Source organism: Dipodomys merriami, unplaced genomic scaffold, assembly GCF_024711535.1.
Source record: "Dipodomys merriami isolate MVZ:Mamm:240054 unplaced genomic scaffold, mDipMer1.0.p SCAF_6, whole genome shotgun sequence".
Taxonomy (NCBI): Eukaryota; Metazoa; Chordata; class Mammalia; order Rodentia; family Heteromyidae; genus Dipodomys; species Dipodomys merriami.
In genome coordinates this window covers 64638750-64666065 of record NW_027206179.1, presented here as the reverse complement: position 1 = coordinate 64666065, position 27316 = coordinate 64638750, and the positions used below count along the sequence as shown (strand labels likewise).

Below are 27316 nucleotides of genomic sequence, written 5' to 3'. Positions count from 1 at the left end.
ACTCCTTTTCTGCACATTTCCTTTCAGCTTTGGCATCTTCTAGTTCAAGGTGGGTAATTAAGAGGGTTTCAGGGCCACCTCCAGCCCTGTGGGAACTAGTGAAAACTCAGGTTCCAGTACTGTTTAAAATGTCTTCATTGATAATTAATCTATGTGTTAGTCCAAAGATAAGTATGTGTACTTACTTTTTCAGACATTCTTGATTTTTAAGATTTTTATTGTTATCATAAAGGTAATGTACAGAGGGGTTACAGTAACATTCGGCAGGTAATAAGTACATTTCTTTTGGACAATGTCACCCCTTCCCTTACTCTTTTCATTTATTGGTTCTTTTTTACGATAATGAAAACAGGAGGTGAAAGAGAAAGCATTAGCTGGCCTTTGCTGGAGTTGGCAGGGGCAGGAGGGGGTAGGAATGGAGAGAAGACAGAATGTGATGCTCTACTCACACAGTCAGCACCCTGCCCTAGGGCGAAGCTGGTGAGCTCTGGCGATTGTGTGTGCTTAGCCCTTCTTGATCAGCAGGCATAGCATCTTGCTGTTGTTGGAGATGAGAGAAAAGAGCAGGGGTAAAAACCACCAAAAAAGAGGTGGAGTTTACCAGGATCCCAGCTTAGCATCAAAGAGTCAGACAAATCAGAAGGAAAGCACCTGTCTTTCCTGTTTTAGGCTTCAGGAAATTCCTCCCAGAAAGGTAATAAACCTGAGCCTTTTGCTTCTCTCTCATAAAATTTATAGCCTTTAAAAGGGCTATAAAGTTCATTTATTAGTCTGTTCATGGTTAATTGCAAAAACAGTTTGAATACTGTTTGCTTGATTGATTTTATAGTAGATCTTAAAAATCTGTGACTTTATTTGGTATGGACAATGGTTCCAACAACAGCCATAGTTCAAAGATGGAAATACAAGAGGAATAGGGCTTTCGATTGAAGGCTTTTGTAGTAGAAAGACCTTTCAAGGGAAGGATGTGCTCAAAAACCAGGAATATAGCATAACAAATGTCAGAAGAAGGGAATGGCATTTCTCTAGAGTTCAGCCCATAACACATACTATAGACATGACTTTTAGGGCCTGGCCCTGCTTACTCTTCCGATGTTAGCAAAGCATTCGCTGAAGACAGTTACTGACTGTCCAGGAGTTGTCATGTACCCAGTGCTAGAGCTCAGAGACACAGGCTCAGGCACCATAAATCCCTCTCATTGGAGCCCATTGGACAAAGACAGAACTCAGTTTTGTTTGCATGTTCATTTGGTACTACAGGGGGTTTCAACTTAGAGCATTGCACATGCTAGTGCACTTGAATCATGCCTCTAACTATTTTTACTTTGGGGTTTTTTTGTGCGTGTGTTTTTATGGAGTCTTGTACTTATGCCCAGACTGACCTGAACCTCAATCCTCCTATTTACATTTCCTCCTATGTATGCTGGGATAACAGACATGCGCCACAACCTCTTTTTATTGGTTGAGATTGTGGCTCTCAAGCTTTTGGCCCAGGCTAGTCTTGAGCCACAATCCTTCCATTCTCTCTTTCCAAGTAGCTGGAACTGTGGGCATGAGCCACTATGACAAACACTTAGTTTAATTTTGATTTATGAATTCAGTGATTTTTCATGTTCTGAAAACTATTTATTTCTGTCTGTTACTCTGGGATTCTTCCAACAGATGAACTTTTCTCCTCTAAATCATGATGATTAATCTGCTTCAAGAGTACCACCATCTGTTTTCTGTTTGTTCCCTTCATACAATTTCAACCGAAATCAATTATTTATATTATCAAGGTGGGATTTTTTTGTTTTTAATTTGGACAGTACTGTACAGCTCCAACAGGTTCAGCATTTTAAACTGAAGCTGTCAAATCAGGAAACTCCAGTCCAGCTTCTCAGTTCTAGTCACCAAGCTGTTATTGAATACTGAAAAAAAAATATTTATTTAGAAAGCTAATTCAGCAAGGTTTTTGGTGTAAGCAATCTCATTTTACAATTTATGAATGAAGACTGCATTTTGACTGAATTGTCATCTTTCATGTTCTCTATTGAAAGTGAGTTTCTCAAAATTAGGTTAAATGAAGTCAGACAGACCCAAAGAGACAAAGAATGCATTTTTTATATTTGGAAGCTAAATTTAGCTTATAAATGTATAAGTAAATACATTGGGTGGTATGCAAGTGCATATAAATGTAGTAAATGAAATTGGTAGATTCAAGGGAAAACTCAAATAGTACAATTCCTTACGAAGGCCAAACCAACATTCAGCAAAATAAAACACCAGGAAGTAGGTACTTTAAAAGAATGGGTTGAGGACAAAGGGAAAGGAATGGACAAATGAAGAAGAGGAAACTGCAGTCAAAAACCGAATATATATCCTACAACATTAAGAAGAGTAATGGAAGGTGTGAGTAGGGGAGGGATGGTGAGAATGTTGAAGTGGGTGATACTGATCAAGAAATATTGTATTCATCAGCTGCTTTATTGAATGGCAGCTCCTTCGTACAACTACTTAAAGATAATTTTTTAAGTGAGTTTCCCTCTGGGAAATGGTTGCCAATTTCTGGACCCATTTTTGGTCACAACTTGGGGGCAGGGAGGCAGGTTGATTGTGGCTGGCATTCTGTGGTGGAGGCCAGGGGTACTACTAGACATCCCAAGCTTCCCAGGGCAGCAGCAGAGACTGGTGTGGTCCAAGATATGGCCTGTGCCCTGCTGAATGGTATGAGTCCTGATTTGTATTGAGAAACAAAACCAGAACATTGAAACAGAAGAAAAAGAAGAGGAGGAGAAGGAAGAAGGAAGGAAGGAGGGAAGGAGGAGGGAGGGAGGGAGGGAGGGAGGGAGGAGGAAGGGAGGGAGGGAGGGAGGAAGGGAAGGAGGAGGAAGGGAGAGAGGGAGGAAGGGAGGGAGGGAAGGAGGAGGAAGGGAGGGAGGGAGGGAGGGAGGGAAGGAGGAGGAAGGGAGGAAGGGAGGGAGGGAGGGAGGGAGGGAGGGAGGGAGGGAGGGAGGGAGGGAGGGAGGGCGGATGGGCGGGCAGACAGGCAGGCAGGCAGGCAGGCAGGCAGACAATTATGAGCATACTCTTGGACCCTGAAGGAAAACTTCAAGTTTTCTGCTTCCCAAGAGGGAGAAAAATATCACTTAAAGTTCAGAAGAGAAATGTTATTTTGATTTACCAGTTGACACACCTTCTTAAAGCCAATATGTTGTTCATTTCCTGGGAGGCTGTTCAGTTTCTTCCCCTGAAAGATTTCATATTTCCCAGAGGCTTCTCAGTATACCATTCTTTTGACAAGCTAAGAAATCCTAACCAAACTGAATTACCCAACTTGTAGCAGTCCCTGAGGTATTTACACATATATGGGAGAGAGGGACTTGAGAGAGGCTCAGCTACAAAATCCCTTCCTTCCTTCCTTCCTTCCTTCCTTCCTTCCTTCCTTCCTTCCTTCCTTCCTTTCTTTCTTCCTTCCTTCCTTCCTTCTTTTTCTATGCTGGTATTGGGGCTTGAACTCAGGGCATCAGCGCTCTTAGTTTTTTCACTCAAGGATAGTTCTCTACCACTTGGAGTCACATCCCTACTTCTGGCCTTTTGGTGGTTAGTTGGAGATTAGAGTCTCATAGACTTTTTGTCTGGGCTGGTTTGCAGCCTCATTCCTCACATCTCAGCCTCTTGAGTAGCTCAGCTGCTCCACTTTTCAATATTTAACTTGGCTTCTCGGGGTTTGAACTGGGTCTTTTGACAAATCAGGACTCATTTAAAGCTTGTAATCTACAGAATGATTAAACAGATCTAAGACACAAGATACAGACCAGTTAACCTGAAATTCAACTTCAAGAATGGAATACCCAACTTCCTTCTTGATCTGTTGGTAAGAGCTGATCTATAAGCCCTTGATTATGTCTATAATTTATTAAAGTATATTAATTACTTCAGCAGAATTTAAATTGAGTTCAGATCCAATGGTCATATTTTTAAACAACTCTCCATATTAAGCATATAATTAAAAATACGCCAGTTGAAATATGTTCCCCAAGGAATTAACTTCTAACAGATTCACACAGTGAAGAGCTAGAGTTAACTTCATGGATGATAGCTCAAGCTTTAAAGTACTTCACTACAAAGGGATGTTTTGCAAGTGCTATAATTGATGGAAAAGAGAAAAGATACAAAGATTCTCTTAATTACTCACGTCTCTTGGTATAGTGTCTTAGCCCGTCGTCTTTTAAGGAACTAACCCCCATCAATATTAGACTATGCTCTCACCTCTGTGGCAAATATTAAAGAGAATTTCCTATATCAAAGGGAAGCTTTAAGTCATTTTATGTGCCAGGAGTTCAAAAGTCCTGGGCTGGGTGAAGCTGGCTTTGATCTTCTGTGATTACTTCTATGAATGAAAGAGTCGGTGTGAGCGCCCTTGGCCTTTGCTGCCTTTGTTAAGCACTCTTTCTTCCTTTTGAGTACTTCTGCCCACTGCCAGGGAACTGTTATCAGTCTGTTTTCTGTTGCCACAGCAGAATACTTGAGCCTGGGTGATGTATAAAGGAAGAAGTTTGCTCTGGGTCATGGTTCTGGAAGTCCAAGGGCATGGTGCTGGTATCTGCTTCACTTCTGCTGATGACCCCATGCTACTACAGGCATTGCAGAGAAGCAAAAGGGCAGATTTGAAGACAGAGAGAAGGAGTTTGGGGTGCATCTGCCACAGTGGTTTATCCATTTCCTAGAGAAAACATTCTGCTGTTCCCAATGAGGGAACATGCTCTGCCCCATGAGGCAAACACCTCCCCCCCGTAGATCCTACCCCAGCACTGCTGAGGTGAGGAAGGATTCCTCCCAGGTGATTGAGTGAGGATGACCCATAATCAGTCCCTAGCAGAAGTGGGAGAAGACATCACAGAGGATGCAGTGCTTGATTGTTCTGGAAGGACTGGAAAACCTGTGCACCATCACAAAACACCCCTGCCCTCAGCTGGAGCATGGAGTCCATTTCACCTGTGTGCTTGAGCCCTGATGTCATTGTACCAGTCCGTCAACACCCACAGTCCTCCCACTTCCAAAGCAGAAATAAGAAAGTGGACTCTGCATCACCACATAATTAGAACAGACTCTGGGAAACATGGATGAGTGGGGAGAAGGTTGAAGAAGAAGAGAAGAAGAAGAATAGTGATCTAGCTGTGATCATTGAGGGGATTATGCTGAGCCTTGACATACAGATTCTCAGACCATCACTCAGGTCAGCACTGGGATTTGCTTCCAGGAGCAATTACAGAATTCAGGAAGCAAACAAGACTGCCAATCTTGCTTCTTGAGGCCTTATTGATTGACCTGGTGAAGTAAGAGGTGTCTCAAGAGTTTGTCTATACATCTGCATGGGACAAGATCCCATAAAATAAGGGGGTATCTGGGGTCATGTGGCATAAATGAGAAGTTGAAGAAATGACAGGTGATGTAAGCTCTGGTGCTTGGTATTCAGGGGAGCTAATATTTCCTGACAAGGGCTGGCATATATTGAGTACCAGGCACTTTGTAGAGTGATTCATTTACCTTTTCTCAGATAATTCTCAGATTCACCTAATAATAGACACTAATAGAAAAGTTTGTGTGTGTCTCAGTCCTGGGGCTTAAACTCAGAGCCCGAGTGCTGTTTCTGAGCTTTTTATCATTCAAGGCTGGTACTCTACTACTTGAGCCATAGCTCCACTTTCAGCATCTTTTTCTAGTTAACTGGAGATAAGAGTCTTACAGACTTTCCTGCCCAGTCTGTCTTCTACTTAGCCTCCTGAGTAGTCAGGATTACAGGTATAAGCTACTGGTGATCAGCAATAAAATTTAAAATGAATAAAAGACATTCAGTGAATTAATTTTCCTAAAAGAGTGTTATTGCCGAGCCAGGTGCCAATGGCTCACTCCTGCAGTTCTGCCTACTGAGAAGGCTAAGATCTGAAGATTCAGGCTCAATGCCAGCCTCAGTAGAAAAGTCTGTGTGACTCTTATCTCCAATTTGACATCAAAAAAGCCAGACATGGAGGTGGGTTTCAAGTGGTAGAACATCGCTCTTGAGTGGAAAAAAAAAAACTAATAGAGATCTTAAAGCCATAAGTTCAAGACCCATTACCTACAGAGAAAAAGACAGAAGAAACAGGAGGAAGAGGAGAAGGAAGAGGAAGAAGAAAGGAGAAGAGGAAGAATGGGAAGTAGGAGAAGAAGAAGAGGAAAAGGAGAAGAGGAGGAAGAGGAAGGAAGAATTTACTATTGTTTTAGAGGTGGATTTCTAGCAGTATCAATCTCTAGCAAGTCACTGACCCATGTATGCCCTTGATCAGGACATTGGGTGTAGCTGAGGTTGTAGTCTCTGGTCTAGGAATAAGACACTTTCCTGGATTCCTGGAGTGCTGTGTTGTGAGAGACTCTGAGGTCTCCTCCTGGCTTTGAGAGGATCTAACATTTGCTTTGGGTGAAGGAGAAGGAGTGGACTGTGTGTCAGATAGTCTGCCCTCTTTCATTAGAGCTGGGAAAACATGGACAGAGTGATAACTATGGTCTCTCAATGTTGCCTCTTCAAACCCATTCCTTCCACAGTGATCCAAGCTGCTGCCCTGGAAAGCTGTGAAACCCGGAGGTCTGAGGTGGAAGACAACATGGAGATCAGATAGGCTAATAGGCTGTGATTGAGGCTTAGTGGGCATCTCTATGTCAGTGTTACCATTTCCTGCATATTGATGTTTGTCTGACAATATTCTAGGCACTTGATAATGTATAAAAGTCATTTAATATAACTCTAAATATAATACAACATATTTTGAAATGAAGATGTGAGATACAAGAGATTAAGCAATTTACTCAATCAGACAGTAAGAGATGAAGCAAGGATTTTAACCCAGACATTGTGTGTGTGTGAGAGAGAGAGTGAGAGAGAGAGAGAGAGAGAGAGAGAGAGAGAGAGAGAGAGAGAGAGAGAGAGAGAGAGAGAGAGAGACAGAGAGAGAGAGAGAGAAAGAGAGCACACCAATACTGGGGCTTGAATTCAAGGCCTCATGCTCACCTCTACTTGGAGCTTTTTAGTGAAGAGTCTCATGGACTTTCCTGCTCAGGCTTGCTTCGACCTATGATCTCAGATCTCAGCCTCCTGATTAGCTAGGATTATAATTATGAGCCACCAGTACCCAGTGCTCCTCACCTTGACAATGCCTAGGGTAACTATCTATGGTGGTTCCTGTGAAAAGCATGAAGCTCTCAGAGAGTCTGTGAGTTCAGGAACTGCGAAAAGGAGGTGACTATAACAGGAAAGACTGGCCTCATGGGACAGATTCACATCCAGCACTTTATTCCTATGGACAGCAGTGATTTCTCCAGCGCAACCTGGTTCAGGAAGGCCCAGCGTGGAATCCTCATTGCCTGCAGTTTGTCCTGGGTCTGATAATGTTTTAGGAAAGCTATGTTGCAAAGTTATGTTAAGATCAGACAAGAGTGGGTTGGAATATTAAGCAAGAAGATCTGAACAATTCTGTCTGGCTGCATTGAGACACTGGTACTGTACGTGGGGTGGCAGAGCCCAAGGAGGAGGAGGAACTGGATTTAGGAGGTGGGGAAGGAGAGAAGCCAGTTCTGTGGCCTCAGCAGCAAGGGCTCAGGCCTTACCTGTCTCTAGAGTTCACAGGAGATTTGGACTGGAAGTCCAGAATGAAACTGAAGACTTGCATGGGCTGACCACAGAGAAAGACAGATTCAGGGATGATTCTGCTGTTCTGTGTCTAGATAATTACACCAATAATCAACAGTAAAGAACATTGATGCTCGGTAGGAAAGGTACTCATTACCCTACTCATGTAACTGTAAACCCCTCTGCACAATATTTTTACAATAACAATATATATGGAAAAAAGAACATTGAGGCCAGGGTGCAGCTGAAAGAAATATTTTCCCTGCCCTATGTTTGCCCCTCTCCCCACTCTAAAGTGGGTTTTCCTCCTCTACCCTGGAGGTTTCCTTGTGAGGTTTCTTTCATAGCTGATGACAGTTTGTGATGTTCATTTGTCTGAGTACTTGTTTGTGATCAATTGATCTCCTGAACTGGATTATAAGTTCCTGTCTTCCACAACAGTGAATGGATTTAATAAATAGTAAAGTTTAGCCCAGTGCCACTGGCTCACACCTGTCATCCTAGCTACTCAGGAGGCTGAGATCTGATGATCACAGTTCACAGCCAACCTGGGCAGGAAAGTCCATGAAACACTTCTCTCCAATTAACTACCAGAAAACTGGAAGTGGCACTGTGGCCCAAGTGGTGGAGCACTCACCTTGAGCTGAAGAGCTGAGGAACAGTGCTCAGGCCCAGAGTTCAAGCCCCACAACTGACAAAATAAATAATAAATAGTAAAGTTTGACATCACACAATGTGGTTACAGCACAGGGCTCGAGCAAGGTGGTTGTTGATCTCAAAAGAACCAAGGAAAGAGGCCCCAAGAAGATGGTACAGAGAGAAGACCAAACTCATAGGCCTGTCTGGAAGCCCACATCTAAGGACTAGAAAAGAAAGACTGTCCAGCAAATAAAGAGGAAGGGACCACTGAGCCAATGGAAGTAGGTTGTTCACAAGGGAAGATACAGACAGAGGCTTTGAGTGCTGGGAACTGGTCAAGACAAAATAAAAACATGAGCTAGGCAATAGCCGCTCGTGCCGACACTTAAAATTTAAAAGAATGGATCTCGTGTTGTTGCCATAATTAACAATTGCATATCCTGATCTGGTACCAATGGCTCATGCCTATAATCCTAGCTACTTAGAAGGCTGAGATCTGAAGATCACAGTTCAAAGCCAACCCGCACAGGAAAGTCCATGAAACTCTTATCTCCAATTAAGTACTGAAAAAGCTGGAAATAGAGCTGTGGCTCAAGTAATAGAATGCTAGCCTTGAGTAAAAAAGTTTAGAGATAGTGCCCAGGCTCTGAGTTCAAGCCCCAGGACTAGCACAACACACACACACACACACACACACACACACACACACACACACACACACACACACACACACACACACACACACACACACACACACACACACACACACACACACACACACACATGCACACACACAATTGCATACCCCAAGGTCCTACCAGAGAGGGGTCAAACCAAATAGCAAAAATCCATGTGTTAATTCATAGTACTCCTAAGTAGGAACACCCCGCATTCAGGAGGAGTCACCCCAAAAAGGGAACAATAGGGATTGTCAGTCCGCACTCATCCTTGCTACAAACACAAGCAAGTTTTCAGTACTACTTCTTAGAGACTAATGAGCACAATCCAAGTATGGCTTATGACAGTCAATCCCTGAGGGCTCCAAGATTCAGCAGGCTGGAGACAAAGCACACTGGGTGAAGCGTCCCAAGTTAGAATCCTCTGCCCTTTGAGTCTCCACAGGGTTCTCCTGAGCCTTTCTGATGTCTTATTGCTTCCTGTGAAGACACTCCTGTGGGACTGGCACCAGGCCCCCATGTGCTGGTGCCTTCTCCCTGGGGAGGGGAGCTCCCTCGCCACCACAAGGCACTCCCTGCAGACAGCAGCAGCTGCTGGCAGTCTTCTGTCTGGCTGGCACTTGACTACTGCTGAAACTGGCATGCCCTCTGGCAGGCACAAGGCCTCCTGAGCAGATGGCTGGGTATGTAAGCGTGGTTGCAGGCTTGAAGTGCACCTCCCAAGACAAGCCCGAGCTTCACCCTCATCACCTGTCACCTTTTGAGAACCTACTCTGTCTCTTGTAAATGTTCTGGCTTTATTCAACTCATGAACAGAACTTCAGACATATTCTGCTAGTGAAAGTAAAATGGTGCAGAAATGGAGGGACAAAGGGTGAACAAATGCAGCAGTGGTACTCACTGACACTATGTTGAAAATAAACTATGCAACTTGTAGGTAGGAATGGGAGGGGAAAAGTGGGAGAGAGCAAGGGAAGGGGTGACATTGTCCATAATGAAATGTACTTACTACTTGACTTACGTAATTGGAACCCCTCTGTACATCACCCTTAGAATAGCAAATTTAAGAAGACTTAAAGCAAAGAAAAAAAGAAAGTAAAATGAGCCAAGGTACTGTAGCTCATGCCTATAACCCTAGCAACTTCAGGAAGCTAAAATCTGAGGATTGGTTCGAAGCCACCTGGACAGAGCAGGATGTTGAGTCATTTATCTCCAATTAACCATCCAAAAGCTGGAAGTGTAAGTGTGGTTCAAGTGGTAGAACACAAACCTTGAGTAAAAGGCCAAGAGAGTTTGAGGCCCTGAGTTCAAGCCTTAGTATTGGCACAAAAGAAAAGAAATTAGAAAAGAAAGATGAGCAAGTCAGAATTAAACAGATTTGACTTGCTGTCTTTTCTTCCTCATTTCAAGCCATCTCCTGAGGTCTGTCACCTCAAACAGCCTTTTGATCTGTAGCTTTGAAACTAAGACCTGAATTCGGTCTTTGCAGTGCCTTTTTGGCTTCCTGTTCTCTGCACAGCATCCTGTGGTATCTCCCACTGGCAGCTTCTTCTAATTAGAGCCTAACTCCATCCACTTCTGGGGATCTATCCCAAAGAATTATAGTTAGATGGTTAGAGCCATTTCTGAGTAGAGGTATATGAACACAAGGCTGCAGAGAGGAAAGAAGAAGAGACCCATTCAACCTGTCCTCCTCCTCCTCTTCTACCTCCTCTTCCTCCTTCATCTCCTTTTCTTCTCCTCCTACCCCTCTTCTTCCTCCTCCTCTTCATCCTCTTTTCCTCCTCTTCTTCCTCTTCCTTTTCCTCTCCTTTCCCTCCTCAACCAACACCCTTGCCAGCACACTAGCAGCACCTCTTTCTCCTTTTTTTATTTTTTTTATTTTTTTATTTTATTCCGGTCGTGGGGCCTGAACTCTGGGACTGGGCGCTGTTCCTCAGCTCTTCAGCTCAAGGCTAGTGCTCTACCATTTGAGCCACAACGCCACTTCCGGCTTTTTTCTTTTTGCTTATGTGGTGCTGAGGAATCGAACCCAGGGCTTCATGCATGCAAGGCAAGCGCTCTACCACTGAGCCACCTTCCCAGCCCCTCCTTTTTGTTTTTTTGTGACAGGATTTTACTGTGTAACCGAGGCTGACTCAGTCTTCCTGCCTCCGTCTCCCTAGTATGAACCAGCACATTCCAGTTGAATTTTTCATTTTCCCTCTGAAACTCACTCTTTGGCCAAACCAGCTTAGTTGCCTTGCCAGTCATTTTTCCCTTCCCTACACTGTGGGTCCTTCTGAAGCCAGGTTTTTAGATCCTGGGACCAAAGTCCCAGAGTCCTAAGTTAGGTCTGGCCACTCATCCTCACATGTCAAATAAAGAGATGTATGGTGAAGGGCAGGGAAAGGAGATTTGCTCCATGGCAGCCATGGGGAGAAAGCACTTCAGTACATCTTGAGCTGTCTTCAGGGGCACAGATATTGGCTTCAGGTTAAATAGGGAGAAAGAGAAAGGTATGTATAGTAAAAACACTCCCAAGTCACAGGTGTGGCCTGGCTGACCATTCACTTAGACTTTGTCTCTGGAAGAATTCTGTCATCACTTTACCCTTGGGCCAGAACAACACAGTGGGTCATCTCCTGAGTTTTAAGACAATTAAGACAAAGGCATTGCCCGTCTGAGAGGGGCAGTTTGTCTTATACACAATATACGTGGGAATCTTCTCTTCTTGGAGCCTAAGGTGTTTATAAAGTGACTGCAGCAGAGAACAAGTAGTTCCGTGCAAAGGGCACAGATACAAAGTTGGGGAACTTTGAGTTAATTCACAGGAGCCAGCAAAAGCATATTATAGCTTGCCTCTTATTCGTCCTCATGTCACTGTGACTTCACAGGGCGTTTTTTCCCTTGATCTTCCTTCCATGTCTTGGATGTCTTGGATAGCCCCTTCCCCAGGCTCCTGGTCTAAGCTTTCTTGGCATTTTATAGGTACTTGTGAAGGTGCAGCTCACCTTATTCCTGGCCATTGCATTTCTTTTCCTGTCTTTTGAGAATTCACAGAGTGGCCAGCATATCTCCAGTACAGGGGCTTGTCACAAGAATGACAGCAGTCAGCACTTCCTGGGCTTTCTGTGTCTTTCTTAAATTTCTACACCTTCAATCATTCATGTGACATGTGAGCCTGTCAGGATTAACAACCCCATCCCTCATCTTAGTGGTGAGGTGTAGCACAACACCTGAGCCCTTCCTGGTGCCCAGCCCAGGTTCTCATGGAGGACAGGAAGGTGTGTGTATAAGCACTATGGTGAGTCAACCACCTTTTGAAACTTCCCTTACTCTGAGTCTTGACAGGTTTTCCTTTGTAAGAGCTGCAGAGCTTTATCTTCTCTGGCTAAAGTGTGAGATTCCACCGGGAAATGGAACATTTGAGTTAAGTGTCCTGGTTCATCACCATAATTCCAGCACTCAGGAGATGGAGACTTCCCTTAGTCAAATATTTCCTTTTGAAAAAGAATACCTCTGTAGAACTGGCAACAGATCTGACTGACTTTACTTCTTTAATGTGAGAAATAAAATATCCAATATGTAGCAGATAGTGAATAAAACATTTCATGGGTGCTGTAATAATTAATCCATTTTTTGTCACCACATGATAAATGCTACTGAACCAATGAAATATGTATCAATTAACTCATCATGCGAGCAGAACATTATGCAGCTTGATTGCCTGGGATTCTTTTTTATTAACAACAAAAGGCAATGAAGAGTGTAGTTTAACTATTATAATATTGATAAATATTCAAAATCAATGAAATACATTTCTTAGAGTTTGGCTATAAGGCCTTTCTATTATTAACCTTCTTTTTTCCCCTACATATTCCATATTCTTTAAGAAGCTCATTTGGTTCCAGTTAATGTTTGTCTTTCATTGCTATTATTTCTTCCTTGTACAATTTAGGTGCTGTTATTGTCATTACCAATAAGTGAGTTATTAAAAATATATAAGTAAATAAAATTTGAGAAGACTATGAAGCCTAGGGCTGGTGGCTCATGCCTGTAATTCTAGCTAGTTAAAGGCTGAGATCTGAGGTTTACTGTTCAAAGCCAGCCTGGGCAAGGAAATCCATGAGTCTCTTATCTCCTGTCAACAAGCAAAAAGCTGGAAGTGGAGCTGTGGCTCCAATGGTAGAGCACCAACTTCAAGGGAAAAGCTGATCAAGAACACAAAACCCTGAGAGTAAGTCCCAGTACTAGCTCACAAAACAAAATAAAATAAAATCAGACCAAGGATGAGGAACACTAAATTGTCATCCTGATGTTAGTCATAGTCAGGATTCCCCCCTGTGCAGGGGGTTAAGGGAGCAATGGTTACTCTCCTGGAGGATGATTGGTATCCTGTGAATCTACCCTTCTTTTCCCTCTACCTACAATCCAATTAGAATTTCCTTCCCTTAGCAGAGGCCTTGCAGATCTAGATTTGCATTCCTTCCTCTTTCTGTGACTGTCTTACTCTGTTTTGTGTTGCTATAGCAAAATATCCCACACGGGATCATTCATAAAGAATAGAAATTTATCTTTTGGAGACTTAGATCACAGTCAGTTTTGTTGTCTGGTGAGATTGCCTCTTCCCTAGCAAAGGATTAGTGCCTGATCACATGAAGAAGGTGGAAGGACAAGGAAGCTGTGTGTGGCTGGAGGGTCTTGAGGCTGCATCACTCTAAAAGCTCTATCTCCTTTTTTGCCAGTCCTGGGACTTGAACTCAGGGCCTGGCACTGTTACTGAGCTTCTTTTGCTCAAGGCTAGCACTCTACCACTTGAGCCACAGTGCCACTTCTGGCTTTTTCTGTTTATGTGGTACTGAGGAATCAAACCTAGGGCTTCATGCATGCTAAGCAAGCATTCTACCACTAAGCCACATGCCCAGCCCCTAACAGCCCTACCTCTTTATTCTCTCACTTTAACCACATCTGCATTCGGAGGAAATACATTCCAAGTATACATAAGAAACAGCCTCATCCAAGGTCATTAAGATTTATATCTATTTTTTTCCAAAAGTTTAATATTTTTAGCTTTTATAAGTATGTTAATGATCTACATGGAAAAAAACACAACCTTAAAACTGGCCAGACACAGTTGGCTCATGCCTGTAATTCTAGTGATGCAGGAGACTGAGATGTGTGCATGGCCAACGGAAACCACACCTCAGTACCAATGAAAGCATCCTATATACACACCTACACACAAACACATACACACACACCTGAGTACCAATGAAAGCATCCTGTATACACACACACATACACACATACACACCTCAGTACCAATGAAAGCATCCTGTATACACATACATACATACACATACACACACACACACACACACACACCTCAGTACCAATGAAAGCATCCTGTATATACACACATACACAGACACACAGACACACACACACACACACACACCTCAGTACCAATGAAAGCATCCTGTATATACACACATACACAGACACACATACACACACACACACACCTCAGTACCAATGAAAGCATCCTGTATACACACACACATACACACACCTCAGTACCAATGAAAGCATCCTGTATACACACACATACACTCACACACCGTAGTACCAATGAAAGCATCCTGTATACACACACATACACACACACACACACACACACACACACACACACAAACCCTTAAAGCTTTTAGAATATACAGAAGATATCTTTACACTATCACAAGGAATAAAAGTCTGAGACACAAGCATAGGTCCCATGGTTTCCCTTATTTGCAATAACTAGTATATGTCTGGGACAAGCAGAAAAGGTCAGATAAGATGATGTTAAGCGAAATGAACTCCAAGATAGGGACACAAGTGGTTTTTTTTTCTTTCTTGCTATTGTTTCTAGCATATTTATAAGGTACCATGTGATTTTTTTTGTTGCTTTGTATGTCTCTCCCCCACAGCATAACCCCTGTTTTCACTGTATTTGATGTTGGTATAATTTGGGGAGGGGAAGGTAAAAACAAATTGTTTAAACAGGGACACAGGTTGACCCATTGCAACAATGAAATGTACAAGACACTATGTTGAAAAACAAACTTTACAAAATTTAGGCGGGGGAGGAGGGTGAGTGTAAATGAGGAGGTGGGAGGGAAGGGATGGTAGGAGAAAGACAAAGGAGGAGGCAACAATGCTTGATAAGAAATGTACTCATTACCTTGCTCAGGTAACAGTAACCCCTCTGTACAGTATTTTCACAATAAAAAACTTATTTTAAAAATCTGAGACACAAACTATAAAAATAAATTGTATTAAAATGAAAAACTGGCTGAAGGCACCACAGAGTAGGAGAGTATTTGAAATATATAGCCAGCAAAAAAAAAAAAAAAGAAATATATAGCCAGCAAAAGATCAATATCTACTGTACTCAAGAAACTAGGCCAAAATATTTAATAGAAAATTGGGCAAAAGTTATATATGAGCATCATAGAGTTAACCTTGAATAACCAATATCTAAACGGAACAATAATCTCAGTCTCATGACTTCTCCAAGACTGAGAGCAAATCACTCTCACGTCAGATTGATTGCTAAAATTAAAGTCCAGTAAGGCTACCTTCTGCCTATAGTTATATGAATAATTGCCTATCATCAATGTGAATCTCAGTAAGCAATCCAAAAGCAGTTGTTGATATTTAGGACAGATGGAGACATTTCCTCTGTCTCATCAGTTTCAGTGGCATGAACTAGTGGTGTTTTGCTGGGGGGTCCATTCTGTTACTCATCTAACCTTTTTCTCTTTTAAAGTCATCTTTAAGGGGTTTCAATTGAAAATGTCAATTCATGAGTACAATGCAGTTTGATCAGTGTCGCCTCTCATTCTCCCCATTTCTCCCTATTCCACCTATCACCTTCAATTATCTGGTTTCATTTGCACATATGTATATTAAGTGTTATGACTATATTCACCTACTTTTTACTCTTTCCATTTGTCTGCCTTCTTCTCCTAAAGCTCTACTTCCTCAGGGAAAACATATTTCAGATTCCTGGTATTCATTTTGTTAAACTGTAAAGTTAGTTGTTCAAAGAAGTTCCAGCATTGGAATCCTTATTGTATACCATATTGTATACATTGTATAATTGTATACCATATTTCAGTCAGTTTATATATAGAAGCAGAGGTTCCTGTATGTTTTATTTAGCTCTAACTTCCACATATGAGAGAAAACATGTACCTTTTGTCTCTCTGAGCTTAACTTACTTCACTTATAATCTCATTGTGTGTGTGTGTGTGTGTGTGTGTGTGTGTGTGTGTGTGTGTGTGTGTGTGTGTGTATGCCAGTATTGGAGTTTGAACTCAGGGCCTCATAAACTCCCTTAGCTTTTTTTTTGCTCAAGGCTAGTGCCCTACCATGTGAGCCACACTTCCATTCCAGATTTCTATTGGTTAACTGGAGATAGGAGTCTCATAGACTTTCTGCTCAGGCTGGCTTTGAACCATGATCTCAGATCTCAACCTCCTGAGTATGTAGGATTACAGGCTTGAGCTACCAGAGCTCAACTTTTCTATGTGGAAAATACTTCATCATACTTTGAAAAGCTTACGCTTAATCTCCCATCCTGCAAAGATGATTGGACTTACCACAGTCTTTACCTCTCCACTTAGAGGAGCTGAAATCAAATGAGCTGCTTGGAGACTTTGTAAGTTCCTATGAGAAGCTGATTTATTCTAATGACTAGCTGAAAATTTTAATTAGTATGCAAGTTAGCAATTAACGTGAGCAAATACAAGGTACCAGACACTAGTAAGTGTTTTCTTGTACTTTCTCACTTGTGAGAGAGAGGGGGGAGAGACAGAGAGAAAATATAAAAGAGTACTGGGCCTATAATTCAGAGCCTAATGCTATCATTTGGGTTGCATAGGGGTTTTTGTTTTTGCTTCTGCTTAAAGCTAGTGCTTTACCACTTGAGCCACACCTCCACTTCCAGCTTTTTGCTAGTTAATTGGAGGTAAGAATGTCACAGACTTTTCTGCCCAAGCTGGCTTTGAACCATGATCTCAGGTGTGAGCTACCAGTGCCCAGTTCTCTCACAAATTTTATATCTATATCTCTATCTATCTATCTATCTATCTATCTATCTATCTATCTATCTATCTATCTATCTATCTGTGTCCTTGTGGTAGCTCTTTGGGTTCTCCCAAAACTCTATGAAGTGACTTATCCCACATACAAATGGGGAAACTGAGGAACAGAAAGTAAATTGGTTCACACTCTGACTGTGTTTTCCCCAGCCTACACCTTGCCACAGTTTCTGCCATTCTGTGGCCAAAAGGAAAGACAGAGAGGCTGCCTGCAGCATGTAGGCCTGGGTAGATCGGGGTTGGCTGGGAAGGAGAAGCCTGAATTAGCTGTGCTGTGTGAACTACTTCTAACAGTCTGAATTCTCCCGTGGTTTCTTTTTTCTGGCTCACACTGTTTATTTCCTTGCTTTCTTTCCCTTCGTAAGGAATGTTTTTATGTTGCCAGCATTGTTGTGAAGTACTTGGAGCTGTTAGAATCTCTCACCCATTTCCAAACTCAATGTTTTTCACCTATTGAATAATATATATTTCATTGAATAATATATATTTCATATTTCATATATTGAATAATACATCTTTAATTACTAGTTCACTAGAGCCAGACTCCAAAGTGTAGAGCTGTTTAATCCCTGCCATATCCCACCCTAATGAACACACATGATACTATTCTCTGTGTGTGTGTGTGTGTGTGTGTGTGTGCGTGTGTGCGCACACACGCACGCAATGGAGCTTGAACCTGGAGCCTCATGCTCTCATCTTGATTTTTTCACCCAAGACTGGTGCTCTATCACTTGAGCCACAACTCCAGACTTTTCTGCAAGGATAGCTTCCAACTGGGATCCTCAGACCTCTCCCTCCTGAGTAGCCAGGAGACGTGTGAGCCATCAGCATCCATCTCATTACATTGTTCTTTTATTTTATTCTTTTTTAGTTTTTGTTATTGCAGGCCCCATCTGAAAAGGGAGGGGTGAGGCCTTCCTAGCTCAGGCATTTCACATATTTCTCCTCAGCCAAATCTCTAAATTGACATGTTCACTGAATAATAAATTTTAAGGGAGATCATACCAGATACAAGAGGATTTGATCAAATGGCTTTTGAACCCTGCAAGTAATACAAAATATTTCTGTTCTGATGAAAATTTAATAAGTTGACAAGCAAAAGACTGCACCAACACATTTGTGCTTGAAGCAGCTTCTACCTATCTCCGTGACGAGCTGATTCTGGCAGCATGTCAGCAGCACGCTGAACTGTGAGGATTCCATGTGAAATACCTCTCATCCCAAGTCCATCCTTGGTGTGAAATATCACATGCAAATTCAAGATTCCCTGATTTCTGTAGCACAGGAACTGGAGGGCCTGCCAAACGATTCAGAAGTGAAGCCTTACTGTTTTGTAAGTGCATGGTGTTGCATTTCCTGGCTGGGTTTGGATCAAATGTACACATGCTTCTGTATATGATACCCAGGACACTGTGCAGACTCTATCCGTGGAGTTCCAGCCTCTTTGTTCAGTTTACAGAGATCAAGTGCATCCCCTCTGCTATGCTTACAGTGATGGAAATTATTGCACAGCACCTTAAAAGAACTGGGCAGGGGGAATGGGGTTGGCACTGGTGGCTCAAGACTGTACTCCTAACTACTCAGGAGGCTGAGAGCTGACAATCGTGGTTAGAAACCAGCCTGGGCAGGAAAGTGTGTGAGACTCTTATCTTCATTTAACCACTAAAAAGCCAAAGGTGGAGCTGTAGCTCAAGTAATAGAGAGCTAGCCTTGAGCAAAATAAAGCTCAGGCACAGAACTCTTAAAGTCAAGCCCTGGGACCAGCACCAAAACAAAAACAAAAACCCTGTAAGACACAAGATACATGTTCTGTTTCCAACAAATAGAACAAAACAACACAACAAAAACAAAAACAGTATTTTTTTTCCTTCTTAAGTGTGCTTCTTTTTGTTGGGGAAAAAAATCACAAATTTCACTGATTTTTAGCAGGCTTCTAGTCCTCAAAGGAAGAAATGCAGACACCTCCTCCTCAAATTGGAGAGATGTGGTATGACCCCCTAAAGCCATTCTGGTCATTGCTGCACAAGCTCTATTGACATGGCATGTTATGGTATCCTTTTAAAATGATGAATATTTAAAAAATAGCTTAATCTTTCTCTCCAATGCTGTGTACTTCTAATGCATGGTCATGATCCTATGATTGGACAGGTTTGTTCAATCATCTCAGTACAATCAGAAGATTTATCATTTAATAGGAACAAGATGATGGTTTCATTGCCTTCAAAAGATGCCTATCTATATATGTGTATATGTGTGTGTTTGTGTATACACATATATACATATATATCACAAAAGGGTTTAGAAAATCTAGAGGAAATGTTGGGCCATGCAACATTTCATAGTAATTTCATACAAATACACCAATGTGCCATGCCTGCAGGCTGCTAGTATGTCAGGTTGTAACCAGCGTACAGCATGCAATAGATGAAAGAGTAATTTCTATACTATTAACTGGAGCTATCCACTCAGGCCTTCTGCCTTTGAAATAAATCAAGTAGCCATGCTATCCTTCCAGTCTGGGTAGGACTCAGTTCTTCAGACAAAAAGCTTGTCTAAGCCAGGTGCTTGTCTGTGTAATCTTAGTTTCTCAGGAAGCTGAGATATGAGGGTTGTAATTCAAAGCCACCTGGCAGAAAGTTTGTGAGACTCTTCACCTCCAATTAAGCACCAAAGAGCCAGAAGTGGACCTGTGACTGTAGTACCAGCCTTGAACAAAAAAAAAACAAAAACAAAAAATCTAAGTGCCTACACCCCAGTAGTAGTGTGTGCATGCACACATACACACACACACATACAGAGAGAGAGAGAGAGAGAGAGAGAGAGAGAGAGAGAGAGAGAGAGAGAGAGAGAGTAGGCAATCCAGGTGCATGCCTGGATAGAAACTGAAACCATATCCTAAAAATAACCAAGAAAAAACCAGCCTGGGAATATAGTTCCACTGATAGGACTCCACTGAGTTCAAACCACCCCACCCCCACCCCCACCCCCAGTTACATCCAGACTGAGCATGGTGAGATATTTTTCCTTGTCATTATTTCTTGAGCAATACAGTGTAATGATAGTGCACATAGCATCTGCATTGTACTGGCTATTATACCTCAACAGAGATGATTTTAAATGTGCAGGATAATGTGCCCCATGCTACATAAGTCCTGGGCCCTATTACACAAGAAGCACTGAGGGCCTAGACAACCACAGGGGCTCTTGGAACCCAGCCCCCATCGATCCAAAGGGATAACTGATATTTGATTCTCATTTGTCCTGGGTTAATCACACTCTTGTTTCAAGAAAAGTGCCCATCACTTTCTGTGAGTGACCCACTCCGTGCTTCTGTCACATATAAGCAAAGTGAGTGCACACGTGCGTTACATTTCAGAGAGGGTCTTGGACTTTGTGGTGCCTCCTTTGATGTAGAGTTTAAATGACAGCCATTTATTTGTGTCTTATTTTATTTATGTGGTTCTTGTGAAAGGCACTGGGGCTTGAAATCATCTCTTCTTGCTCTGGTTTCACTTTTGTCACTCCACGCTGGCACTTTGCCACTTGAGCCATGCTTCTACCTCCAGCTTTGTGCTGGTTAATTGGATTTGGCTGCTCTGGCTGGTTTTGAATGGTGATCCTCAGATCTCAGCCTCCTGAGTAGCTGGGATTACAGGCAGGAGCTACCAGTGTCCAGCTACAGGACAGGCATTTATTTAGCTGGGAACTAAAAAGAGTTACTTTCCACACTTGGTTCCAGGACAGTGCTTCCCAAGGTCACCCACTTACAAAGTCAAGTTCTAAGTCAGATGTCAGCCTTCTGACTGGATGGCCAGTGTGAATGGCAGGGTGTCCTTCCCCCACCCACCCTGCCACCCTTGCCCAGGGTCATAATTAACATACTCTCTGCTCCACAGGTTCGACGTTAGGGAATGAAGAACAGCCAGCTCCAAAGGCAGCTCTGCCTTCTAAGGATATGCCCAAGGGGCCCAGCCGAGCAGCCCCTCCACCCCCTTCCAGTGTGACCACACCCCGCAGGAGTTTACTTCCAGCGCCCAAATCCACTTCTGCACCTGCCGGTAAGAGTTTGTGAACTGGGAATATGGCTTAGTGGTAGAGTGCTAACATGCATGAAGTCCTAGGTTCGATTCCTGAGTACCACATACACAGAAAAGGCCTGAAGTGGTGCAGTGGCTCAAGTGGTAGAGTGCTAACGTTGAGCAAAAGAAGCCCAGGAACAGTGCCCAGGCCCTGAGTTCAAGCCTCAGGACTGGCACAAAAAACAAAAAGAGTTTGTGCCTTGTAGAGGCTCCATCCACACCGTCCAGTGCCCTTTCTGCACTCATCATAAAGCCTTCTGAAAGTCCCCATTCTGGGGAGGATTTGACAGATGAATTCTAAACCATACCAATAACACTGTTTTAAAGGTACTTTCCAGTCTTCATCTGTATACATTCTTACAGCGGCTTCTCACTCCTCTCCTTGTCTGGTAACCCTGTGAATCTCGCTGTTTCCTTTGCAGAAAGCAACAACCAAGCTATTTTAAGCAGACTGGCATTTGGCTCAGGGAAATGGGTGCCCAGGAAATCCAGAGGGGCAGAAGAGCTCTCTGATGGAGCTCTGGGAATGGGGTTCAGAACTCCATGGAGTACTGCTGCCCCCTGCTGGCCGATGGCTCACCCCCTCCAAAGCTAGACAGGACCCAGGGATCAGCTGGGCCCACCTGCAGCAGGGTCACAGGCTGCACCCCTAGTCCATGCCAGCACAGTTCTGTCTCTCCACTCTCCTTTACACTCAGTGCTGACTGTGGAGAGACTCTGAGTGTGAGGCCCGCCAGGGTTATTCAGGGAGTTTGTGTCTTCTATGTCTGGTGCTTGATGCATTTCCTTGCTGTTTGTCTTTTCCTTTATTTTCTTTTTTCATATTCCTTCAGTTTTTTTTCATAAAACTTAAAATGATTTGCTGGGCTCCAATGGTTCACTGCTATAATCCTATCTACTCACAAGGCTGAGACCTGGAGGACCACCGTTTGAAGTTAACCCAGGCAGAAAAGTTTTTGAGAGTCTAGCCTGGGCTGGGAGTATGTGGCTAAAGTGCTAGAGTGCCAGCCTTGAGCAGAGAAAGCCTTGCAAAAGCACTAGGCCCTGAGTTCAAATCCCAGTACTGGCAACACACACACACACACACACACACACACACACACACACACACACACACACACAAATTGGTCACAAATTAGTAAGTTATCTTTCTTTAAAAATGAAAACAACAGTAACTTGCAAGTATCTATGGATCATACTCTATCTCTGCTAGTTTATTAATTCATTATTTTTTGGTGCTAGGGTTGAATTCAGGCCTGGGAGCTGTCTCTGAGGGTTTTTTGTCCAAGGCTAGCATTTTACCAGTTGAGCTACAGCTCTACTTTGAGTTTTTTGGGTAATTAACTGGAGATAAGAGTCTCACAGACTTTCCTGGCCAGGCTGCCTTTGAACCACGATCATGCTTTTACTTTTATTATTTTCTACTCTTGGCCTTAGCTGCTTTGTTGTTTTCTTTCCTAAAATATCACAAGGAGAATTAAGTGATGGACGTGTTGTCTAGTTCATCGCTGGCACATCCACACAAAGAAAAACCTTTTCCAAGCAACCTTAAAGTCCAGCAGGTTTGATTGTGTCCCTAGTGATAAATCCTCTGGGCTCAGAAACAATATGCAACAAAGAAGGTTTAAACTGTTTTCAATAATTACTGGTGGTAGTGTTTGTATTGTGATCCTAACACTCTAAATGTGTGTATTATGAGATATGCATACTTGCGTATTATTATTGTGGGGTAGCATATGAACTCTTTAAAAATAATCCTCGCGCTGTCCTCTGGAATGTTATAGACAATGACTAAAGCAATGTGTGCTCATGTTGTCTCTAAATATATTTCCCATTAAAAAGAGACAGTGGTTTGAAGAAAAAGCTGGCTGTGGGCCTGGGATAGGATATGTAGACCTCAGAACATGTTGCCCTTCCAAAAACCAGGAAGTCAAAGACTTACAGGGGTTATATCAAAAGACTCAAGTGTCCACCCTAATAAGCTTCTACTGATAATAATAGGAGTCATAATAACAAAAGCCAGGCGCTGGTGCCCTGTGCCTATAATCCTAGCTACTCTGAGGATCACAGTTTGAAGTAGCTCAGCAAAAAGCTGGTAGTGGAGTTGTGGCTCAAGTAGAGCACTGGCTTTGAGCAAAAAAAGCTAAGGGACAACACCCAAACCTTGAGTTTCAGCCCTAGTTCTGGCACCAAAAAATTAAATAACAATAGCATAAAATTTAAATTTTTTAAAGATAAGTACTTTTAAAAATTTAAAGATAAGTATCAGTAATATTACTATGGATTAATATTCAGCAAATTATAACTATGCCCTTAAGTACATGTGAGGCAAAAAAATGAACGAACAAACATAAAGCTAGTCACTAACAAAGATGCTAGGAAGCAATTTCACCTTTTTGAAATCTGGCAAATAAATGCTGGTTGGGCTTGACCTTGGGCCCTCATTCTTTTGCCTAGGTTTTTCTGCTCACAGCTGGCACTATACCATTTGAGCCACATACTGAAGAACTCCATAAGGATAGAGTCAGACTGTGAGAAACTTATTAAGACAAATGAACTAATTTACCCAGTAATAGAAACAAATTGCAAAAAAGTAAACAAGTATCCAAGTACAGCAGATGTAGATTACCAAATAGATATATCAATCAATTCCAAAGTCTGGCCCTAACATTAGATTCTAATGTGTAAACATGTGTTAAACAAACACATGTTGAAAGTTTTTTTGAAAGTCAGACATAGTAATTCCAGCACTCAGAAGGGAGAGGCAGAAGGATCATGAAACCAGCCTGGGCTACACAGGAAGACTCATCTCAGGGAGGGAGGGAGAGGGAGAGACAGAGAGACAGACAGAGAAGAAAGGATGAAAGAAAGAGAAGGAAGGAAGGAAGGAAGGAAGGAAGGAAGGAAGGAAGGAAGGAAGGAAGGAAGGAGGGGAAGGAGGGAGGGAGGGAGGAAGGAAGGAAGGAAAGAAGGAAGTGAGGAAGGAAGGAAGGAAGGAAGGAAGGAAGGAAGGAAGGAAGGAAGGGAGGGAGGAGGAAGAAAAATGAAAGAAAACAAGGAAGGAAGGAAGGAAAGAAAGAAAGAAAGAGGAAGAAAGAAAAGAAAGAAAGAAAGAGAGAGAGAGAAGGGGAAGGGGGGATAGGAGAAGAGTGAGGGAGGGTAATGAATGAAGAAGGTGAAATGTTTATTGGGAACTTAATGATTTTAAGGAATTGTTACTATTTTAAGTGTGATGTAGCATCTGAGGATATGTTTTTTAAATTGTTTTATTGTCTAAATAGTTCTACAAAGGAGTTGCCATCTGACAAAGCAGTGTATGCACACAAAGCATCAATGTCACCCATTTCATCTTTCTTCCCCATCCATCCCAACCCTCCCCCTCCCCTCAGTGTAGTAGTTATGACTGTCTCCCCCTCCCCAACCCAGCTTCTCTCTTCCTTTGACTACTCCTCCCCCTTGATCTCACCTTTCACCTTTCAAATAGCCATTTCTGAATGTTAATCTTATTGGGCTATAAGCCTTTCTAATGAATTACTCTGGGTGAATTCTCTCCTGTGTAAGAGAAGAAAAAGAGCAGAAAGGGCCAGTTCAACATACCAACAGGTCTCACGGGGGAGGAAAGCTTGGGAAGGGCAACAAAGTCTCCTTCAGCCTGGCTGAAGGGGAAATAGCGAGGTGCCCCCCCCCCCGCCATACTTACAACTAGGGTCTCTTTAATAAAATATTAGGTGGGAAGGGTGAAGTCAGGCAGGGCAGATGGAAGCGGGTGAATGGAGGCTGGATGGGTGAGCAGTGATACTTAGACAAAGGCATTTCAAGGTCTCAACAGCATCTTTGTCCACCAAGGATGTCAGCATCAGACATTGACCTTGGCCCCACGCTCCCTTCAAGAACCTCTGGCTGCATTTGTTCAGGGGGAGGAGGGAGAGATGATTCGGTGGGGTTGTTAGCAGACAGTTCTAAGATCTGGCTGTCAGGGGGAAAGGTGAGTGCTTTCAGTTCAAGTCATTTTTCATCATTCCTGACTCCGGAAAAGTAGAAGACACAAGGGAATGGGGAGCCTTTGTCTCGTCTGGCTACTTCCTGCTGATGTGGTGAGACAAGGAGAGAAGGAATCTTCTGCTCGCAGAATCAGGCCTTAAACTTTTGAGCAGGAAAGAAAATGGCTTTGGCCTGCTCCAGAGTTGCTGCCGGAGAGACAGCTGATTTGCAATTGGTCAGCAACTTCCCTCTGGGTTTGACTGTGAATGCTGAAGGGGAGTAAATCTGCAGTAACAAAAAAAAACCCGAGGGGCTGAGAAGGTGGCTCAGTGGTAGAGCGCTTGCCTTGCATGCCTGAGGCCCTGGGTTCGATTCCCCAGCACCACATAAGCAAAAAGAAAAAAAGCCGAAGTGGTGCTGTGGCTCAAGTGGTAGAGCGCCAGCCTTGAGCTGAAGAGCTGAGAGACAGCACCAAGGGTCAGAGTTCAGGCCCCACAACCGACAAAAAAAAAAACAAAAAACAAAAAAACAAAAAAAACTCGAATACTTATGTTGGAAGTTTGAACTAACTGATTAAACAATTTAATTATTTCCATTGCATATTAATGAAGATCGATGCTACTAAGTCTTTTTTATTCCAATGAGGAACACACAGATTCAGACCTACTTGGTCTGCAGATTATACTTAAATCCCAAATAACTGGATTTTTTGGACTCTGGGATGTTTGGATTATTTTAATTATTTAGCTAGCAGCCCACAAGCCTGTTGTTTGCACTGTGTGTGTGTGTGTGTGTGTGTGTGTGTGTGTGTGTGTGCGCGCGCGCGCGCGCACTCGTGTATGTGCTAGTAGTGAGGACTGAACTTGAGCCTCACACTCTTAGCCTTTGCACTGAAGGGTGGAGCTCAACCACTTGAGCTGTGCCTCCACTTCTGGCTTTTTGCTTGTTAAATAGAGATAAACCTCTCCTGGAGTTTCCTGCCCAGGCTGGCTTGGAACCACAATCCTCAGATCTCAGCCTCCTGAGTAAATAAGAATGTCTGCACCTACCTTGCTGTTTTAACTCTTACTTTTTTGAAACATTCCCCACTTCTGTGTACCCTGTAAGGTTTCTTACATAGGTAGGTTTCATCAGGTAGCCAATGAGATGGGGAGACCACCACGTGGCATTCAGGTGGGAAACTAATTTTATTTACTGAACTTCTGCCCCTGCCAAGCATGGTGGAGAGGCATGGCCAAAAAGGGGCGACCCACCCCTGTGTCAGGACTTATCTAGGCCAGGGACGGGAAGAGGCTGGCCAGGTGGAGGAAAGGTGTGGCCACACTGGATCTGGATATGACCTCAGGGCCTGGGGCCCTCCTAGGGTCAAACAGCAGGCAGGTGACCAGAGGGTGCCCGGGATGTGATCTAGCAGCATGTGGAGGTAACTGTTTCCTGGTGTGCCAGTTATCAAGGTAATAGATACTGGGCAGAAACTTAGCCAAGAGGTGTTTGTGCAGGGCCTGCATGGTCTGGTGCAGGCCTTACATGAACATTCTAGGCAATCTCTCTACCACTGAACTACAGTAGCAGCCTGGGAACCATATTTCTAAACTGTGATTCTTAGCCTCTTTGGTTTGGTGACGCCAAGCTGAGTGGTGGTTAAGCTCTAGTGTCTTAATGTCACCTGTTCTTTGACTGTTCTCAACTACTTCAACTAAAAAGCAGACCAAGAAAGTGCTGGGCTGTTTTCTTTAACCTAGATTTCTAAGGGGAGTTTTTTTTGGTGAGTGATTTTTTTTTCTTTTCTGGTTCACTCCATCAACAAACATCTTATTGCTTGCTGCAAGGCAAAGGTGACTTAAAGATAATTAGGCAACCTTTGCCCTAGAGAGACTCACAATAAATAAATGGGTTTATACTGTAGTAATTGGATGAAAGGAGAAGGCCTAGAATCTTGTTATCTGGAGTCCTGTTCATTCATCTGGAGTTCTGTTCATTCTAATGGACCAAAGCACTACAATGAGAAGAGATAATAAGGGAACAAATTTCAAAATAGTTGAATCCAGTTTGACTTATTTTATTGTGGTTTATTTAAATACATTCTATTTAGTATTTGTTAAATCACATTCTAAGTTATTTATTATTATTTAAAATCCCCTTGGGATTTTAAAAGAAGATCAAGGG

At 42.8% G+C, this 27316-nt stretch overlaps 1 protein-coding gene across 3 annotated transcripts in view; it reads left to right on the top strand.

Moving 5' to 3' along the window:
• Positions 1-27316, top strand: part of Mtus2 (microtubule associated scaffold protein 2) — a 577850-nt gene that overhangs the window by 399999 nt on the left and 150535 nt on the right. For 2 of the 3 annotated variants that reach the window (XM_070003044.1, XM_070003043.1), the window contains exon 5: positions 20987-21148. The exons of the other annotated variant lie outside the window; for it this stretch is intronic. In XM_070003044.1, the coding sequence (XP_069859145.1) occupies positions 20987-21148 (162 nt within the window). The remainder of the gene's footprint in view (positions 1-20986; positions 21149-27316) is intronic. 3 annotated transcript variants of the gene reach the window in all.